This window comes from Octopus bimaculoides, chromosome 9, assembly GCF_001194135.2.
Source record: "Octopus bimaculoides isolate UCB-OBI-ISO-001 chromosome 9, ASM119413v2, whole genome shotgun sequence".
Taxonomy (NCBI): domain Eukaryota; kingdom Metazoa; phylum Mollusca; class Cephalopoda; order Octopoda; family Octopodidae; genus Octopus; species Octopus bimaculoides.
In genome coordinates, this window is record NC_068989.1 from 42,159,800 (window position 1) to 42,167,392 (window position 7,593).

At 37.3% G+C, this 7,593-nt stretch overlaps 1 protein-coding gene across 1 annotated transcript in view; it reads left to right on the plus strand.

Annotated features, from left to right (window-relative positions):
- The window catches only part of LOC106870301 (uncharacterized), a 204,355-nt gene that overhangs the window by 4,177 nt on the left and 192,585 nt on the right, over positions 1-7,593 (plus strand). Inside the window, exon 3 of the mRNA XM_014916327.2 lies at positions 2,934-3,080. Within this exon, the coding sequence (XP_014771813.1) occupies positions 2,934-3,080 (147 nt within the window). The remainder of the gene's footprint in view (positions 1-2,933; positions 3,081-7,593) is intronic.

Genomic DNA, 7,593 nt, shown 5'->3' on the forward strand with positions numbered 1-7,593 from the left:
ATATATATATATATATATATATATATACATGAGTGTTTGTGAGTTTTTAGTTCTTCGTTCCTTCGTTCTTTCAGTTTACTATACTCTGTAATTATCGATTTAATTAAATATCTATTTTCTTTATCTTATCTTACATACACACGCACGCACACATGCACGCGCACACAAATATATATGCATGCATGCATACATACATACATACATACATACATACATACACATACACGTATATATAATACACACGCACACACATATGCTAGTTAGTGCGGTACGTTTATTTAAATATTGGTATACGATTACCAACCCAAGTTATTTCTGATTGTTTTTCACGTAACACTTAACGCTGCTGTTTAATTAATATTCTATCTCAAATTATTTGACCTCATATTTATTTCTTTATTGCCCACAGGGGGTTAAACATAGAGGGAACAAACAAAGACAGACAAAGGGATTAAGTCGATTACATCGACCCCAGTGCGTAACTGGTGCTTATTTAATCAACCCCGAAAGGATGAAAGGCAAAGTCGAACTCGGCGGAGTTTGAACTCAGAACGTAACGGTAAATGAAATGTCGCTAAGCATTTCGCCCGGCGTGTTAACGTTTCTGCCAGCTCGCCGTCGTCATATTTCGTTATTTTAACTATTATGGATGGAATTTGTTCCAAAATGTTCGATACATGAAGAAACGTTTTGAAATAACTACATTTATAGATTTAAAAAAAATAATAATTTCCGAAGAACTCCTGGAATTAATGAAAGCTAAGATTCTTTTTTAGCGCAATAAACCAATAAAATGTAACTATATACAACTATTTATCCATACGTCATTGCTGTGAACTCGTAGACGGGTGTGACAATTGCTGACAAATCATTGTATCCGAGACGCGAAAGACAATGTCTATCAGTAATGGCCGTGCTGAATTTTAAAGCTAATAACGGCTGGCTCAGTAACACTAAGACTCTAATCTCCCTCCAAAGCTAAGTAGTTCAGAAACAATCTAGAACAGTGTTTCTCAACCGGTGTTTGTATAAGATTTTGGGATGGGGGGTGGTCTATACAGCAAAATAGTAAAGTGGGGATCCACAATAGTATTTTAAGGAACCCCAGAAAAATTTTGCTTTAGATGTATGTATTGATATGTATTGCAAGAAACAGCTAGGTTTCTTTCTCTAACACTATACATAGATCAACCTAGACAAGTGAATGTGTGAGAAACAAAATAGGAATTTTGTAAGAGGCTTTAAAACTAGTTTTTAAACATCAAATGGCTATGGGGGTCCACCAGAGTAAAGTAGTAAAGAAACGGATCAATAGATTAAAAAATGGTCGAGAACAGCCGATGCAAGACTTTAGGAAATCCACACGGGAATACACAAGAGTTCATCAATGATCCATGTAAGAATTTTGCCTTAGATGATTTATAGCAAGAATCAACTGGGTTTATTTCTCCAACGTTTAACATAATTCAACCTGCACAAGTTAATGTGGGGAAAACAAAATAGAAATTTCGAAAGAAGTTCCTATAAAACCACTTTTTAATCATCGAATGACTATGAGGAGTCCCCCAGGATAAAAAAATAATTAAAGGGGTTAGTAGATAAAAAAATGATTGAGAATCCTTGATTTCCTACTTCACAATGAGGCGGCTGTTACTTCAGAATTTTCCTCTCCCAGAGGGATATCTAGATAAAGACTTGGGTCTCTCACTCTCAGCTGTTCGACTCCACTGTGATATAATTAGCCCTTCGTTCTGCAGGGGTTCCGAAAACCGTCCTCCTTATTAAGCAGACTTAGTAAGGTTGCCGGTTTAGTGTAGTCATCGACGGCCCGACCATGCAACGAGTTGCACTGGGTTACATGTTACCAATAGCACTAACAGTAACCTGACCCATACATACACACATACAGACGGGCAGACAGACACACGCACACTCATACACACATGCACAGATATGCATGTATGTGTGTATGTATGTACTATGCCCTGTATATAGTTCAGGTTGACTGGGATATTAAGATGCCCAGCCACCTGTTAAACCAATCTGAATGTCAGTAGTGTTCAAATACACATACACACTCACACTCACACACACTCACACTCACACACAAATAATTATAAGTTGAGCAAGCTAGTGGGTTAAACTTGAAGTGATCCTCAGTTAAGACTTAGCAATACCTACCTACCTACCTACCTGCCTACCTACCTACCTACCTACCTACCTACATACATACATACATACATACATACACACATACATACATGTACACACACATACACACACTCATATATATACATACATATATGTATGCATACGTACGTATATACATACATTTGTACATGCATACATGCATGCATACATACATACATACATACATACATGCATACATACATACATACATTCATACATACACACACATGCATGCATATATACATATATGTGTGCGTATGCAGGTACATATGCATATATGTATATGTGTATGTACATATGTATATGTACATATATGTACGAGGGGGTGCTGAAAAGTTCCTGGCTTTGGGCAAAAGGAAATGCGGGCGGATCAGTTAATTATGATTTTATTCAACACATTCCCCTTTTAGATTCAAACACTTATTGCAGCGGTTCTACCGTTTTTCTACGCCCTGCAAAAGAAGTCGGAAGGCTTGGCTTCCAGGGACTTCTCAGCACCCCCTCGTATATTTTTGTAGTATGTATACAATGAGAGTGTGCAAATGTGTGTAATTGGATGTATTTAAAAGGGTGAGTGAGAGAGAGAGCGAGAGAATGTGTGTGTGTGTGTGTGTGTGTGTGTGTGTATGAGTGTGTATTTGTGTGTGTGTGTGTGCGTCTGTGTGTGCACGTGTGTTTTAAGTGTGTATTTATGTTTGTATACATTTAGAGTACTGATGCTCAGAATCTTTACTCCCATACAGAACTAATAGAGTACATGAGTAACAAACTATCAAAGTACAACATTGAAAACGAAGCTTTCGAAGAGGAACTGACTAGCGTTGAAAAAGAATTGAGTATAAAGAAGGAAATCATTAGTAAACACCGTGAAAATATGGTTCAAGTTGATAGTAAGTACATATATATATCTTATTGCTATCACCAGCTTCTTTTGAAGTCTATACATGGTAAAGCTAACGGAGGGAGCTGCTATTTGGTCCCACAAAATTTTTAGAAACGTATTAATGTTTGTTTTTTTATGTTCAGTTACAGTAAAAACAATTTTACATTAATCTAATGGTTTATTCTAGATTTTTGTAGAATCGAATCGACGATAGCTTAGCTGGCCGAAACTTCGAAGGTACCGTCAACAAAATTCTTGTTTAAGAATGATAAATGTTTTTAGAAATAGCTCCAAAAACTCCTTCACATCATTCCATATTGACTAAAAAAAAATCCCCCAAAACAGTATATGTCTGTATGTGTATGGGTGTGTGTGTGTATGAGTGTGTGCGTGTGTGGATTGAGTGTGTATACATATGTACATAATACGTACCTGCAAATACTTTCATACATACATACATACACACACACACATGTGTGTGTGTGTATGCATGTATAACCAGGCCTATTCCCCATTTTTTAGGAGGGGGTAACCACAACAAAACATATGCTGGTTTACCCCTGCTGCATCATGCTAGTTCATACCCCTTTGAGCAACGTTAGTATTCACTCATCTGTCCACCAACACTCTCGAAGCATTCCTATCATTTATAAAGTTTCTTGCCTCTCTCACTCCAACACCTCTAGCCACCAAAGCTTTCCTCATTCCATCCATCCACACAAACCGAAATCTGCCTCTGGTTCTGTTGCTTACCACTTCTACCTTCATCATCCTCCTTACCATCCGCTCCTCATCCATCCTCTCCATGTGGCCAAACCACCTCAACATTTGTCTATCCACTTTGCTTGTTAGTTTTTCTCTCATTCTTGCTCGCCTTCACACCTCCTCATTCCTCATCCTGTCCATCCGTGTCACACCAACCATAGCCCTTAGACATCTCATCTCAAACACATCCAGTCGCCTCCTTTCCGCCTCTCTCAGCCCTCACATCTCTGCACCACATAACATTGTCGGCACAATCACGCCCTCAAACACACCTCTTTTCGCTTTCATACTCAACCTTTTATCTCTCAGCATACCTTTCACAACTTCAAGTGTCTTACTCCCCTCCCTCACTCTGCTGTCACGTGTGATCCCACATGCTTAAAAAACACTCATCTCCTCTAACATCTCACCATTTATACTCACATCCATCCTACCAGCCATTCCATCTCTCGAACATTTCATCACCTTACTCTTAGCTATATTCACTTTCAGTTTCCTCCTCTCACACACTCCAAACTCCACCAAATACATATAATATACATATATGTTCGAATATATTTTGTGTACACAATGTCTGTGTGTATGTATGTATCTTCTATACCATGATAAGGAAATCTTCTTATTAGTTAGTTGTAATCATATAACTTTTACCAAAGGAAAACAATTATTGAAGTCTCCACTGTCTAAAAAATTCCAATTTCAATACATTTTTATCAAAATATGGTTTTTGAAATTCTTTTATTAGTGAAGATTTCAACTACACACTAACCAGAAGATACATTTTTTTTTCACTGCGATATGCGTTTTTAACGTCTTACATTTTTCTCCTGTTTCCTAGCAACTTTCTCTTCCCTCTCTCTCTCCTCTCTTTTCATCTCTTTGTTTACATCTTGTTTCTGCTTGTCTTTCTATTTTTATATCCATGCAGCGTTGTCTCTCTAACGCTTATGCTCAACTTTTATTTGTTTTTCAAGGACCTTCTCCATTCAGTTTTCGTCTCTTCTCTCTCCCATATCCCCCGCCATATTTGCTTCTTTTAAACTAAGTTTGTATCCCTTCCTTTCTTATTTCATTTAATACTTTCTCCTCCGCACTATTAGTTTCATTTTCTTAGCAACACTTTCCTCTTTCTCTCTTTCTCTCTTCCTATCTCTCTCTCCCCCTCTCTCTCTCGCTCTGTGTCTTTTACTCTCTGTCTTTCTACCACCCTTATTCAATTTCTTTTCAGGAAAAATAAGTCATGACAAAGTTCTTTCCCTCTCTCTCTCTCTCTCTCTCTCTCTCTTTGTCTCTTTCTCTCTCTCCTCTTTTGTCTTTTTCTCTCTCTCTCCTCTTTTGTCTTTTTCTATCTCTATCTCTCTCTGTCTTTCTTTCTCTCTCTCCCTCTCTCTCCCTCTATCTCCCTCTCTCTTTTTCTCTCTCTGTCTTTCTCTCTACCACCGTTATTCAATTTTTTTTTCAGGAAAAATAAGTCATGACAAAGTTTTTCTTTCAGATACTTTGAGAATATTGGTGAAAATTTTTACATTATATCTATTTACCCTACCAGAATCACATAGAAATTTTATGTTTCAAGTTTCATTCGGTTATACACAAATGTGTATAATATAATATATACACTGCGCTATCAGTTTTCGCAATAGGATTTTTCAATTCAACATTATACCAGCAGAAATCCACCAGGTATATGTATGTATGTATGTATGTATGTATGTGTGTATGTATGTATATGTAAGTATTTATTCATGTGTGTGTGTGTATATATATATATGTAAGAGAGGGTGGTGAAAAGTTCCTGGCTTTAAGAGTATCACAATAGGCTTGGCTGGAGGTCCAACCTTCCGAGTTCTTTTACAGGGCTTAGAAAAACTAAAGGGCCGCTGCAATAAGTGTGTTAATCCGAGAGAGGAATGTTACGGATAAAATCATAATTAACTGATCCTCCTGTATTCATGTTTTTATTAATGCCTGTTTTCAATCTGATGATCTGTGGCCCAGACACTACTGATAACAAGAAACAATCAACCACCAACAAATATTTCGTTCGGTATTTGTGCATACTCTCGTTCAAATGCTGCCCTCAATTCGTCGACTGTAACCGGTTTTCTATTATAAGCTTTATCCTTTAAGTAACTCCATAAAGCGTCTTGTGATGTGAAGTCTTGAGAAAGCTGAGGGTATTCTACTGAGGGTAGGTATTCTATTGAAACTTTACGTTCAATCTACCTGTTTGGCTAAAATCTAAACAATGTAGGTCCCTACATTACTATAGTACTATGAGAGTGGTCCATCTTTCTTGAAATAAAACTCTACATCTTCAAGTCCTCTCCAGTGCTTGGTATGACAGAGTGTCGCAGAAAACTTAAATGGGACCGATCGCAGTACCATCAAAAGCCGCACCATTATTTAACTCCAGCTAAATTAAAATACTGTTCCTCCATAATCGGATTAATTGATCCATTTAATTTAAATGTAGCCTCATCATTTCAAACAGTCTCTGTTGCAAAGCGTGCATCTTCTACGTTTCTTGCAAGGTACAACTCGCAAAGCTACACTCTTCGGTCCGAAAGTCCTTACTGAGAGCGTGGACCATTCTTAAAAGGTGACTTCTCCAGTGACAGCGCTTCGACATGTAGCAGACACGTGATTTTTTACCTTTCTCAAGACTCGCTGACCGAACTGGTTTTCTTCAACTCTGGCAATACATTACTAGTATCCTTCTTTGATTTGTGAAGCTCATTGATGTTCGCCGTCTTCCGGAACGCTTCTTGTGAACATTCTGAACACTCTCATCTGCTCTAAACTTGCATCTAATTCGAGTGACAGCTAATCATATAAGTGGATCTGTTTGAAATTCCATTGTTAACTGATACCTAGAACTTCGGCTTCCAGTTTCACTTGAGTATAAATTTCCGTTGTTCAAGGCTTAGTCTGACTCTTTTCATTATTTCTAGTGGGTTAACTCTAAAAAGAAATGAAAATTATGTGTTATTACTTGTTAAAGTGTGCTAATATTTTTAGGGTACACCATGTGTGTGTGCGTGCATATATATATGTATGTATATATATATATAGCCATTCTTTACCCCGTGGAATTGATCCTCTGTAAAGACATCGGAATCTAAGTTTGAATCTTTGGAGCACTAAGTTTCTTCTATACTGAGAATCGTTGGATCTCATCAGTGGACTATATATATACATATCTATCTATCTATCTATCTATCTATCTATCTATCTATCTATCTATCTATCTATCTATCTATCTATTTATCTATCTATCTGTCTGTCTGTCTGTATGTCTATCTGTCTGTCTGTCTGTCTCTCTCTCTCTCTCTCTCTCTCTCTCTCTATCTATCTATCTATCTATCTATCTATCTATCTATATATATATATATATATATATATGACGGTGGGGGTGTATATGTATGTATGCCTGTATGTATGTATGTTTGTTTGTGTGTATGTATGACGGCAGCACCATCTTTGATGCTTGAAATTTACTCTAGCATTGGTCACATTTGTGGTAGGAAACAAAAAAGTTCCTTGCACTAAATTAAATCTTTTGGTACCTTTCATTTAAGTAGCATATTGTCCATCCTAATTACTGCTCAAGCGCGCATTAGTGTATGAATATACGTGTATGAAGGCGTGTATATACAAACGTGTGTATGTGTATACGTGTGCGTGTGTGTGTGTGTGTGTGTGTGTGTGTGTAAGAACAATGGGGTCTCGGAATTTCTCGAGCCGATGGATCA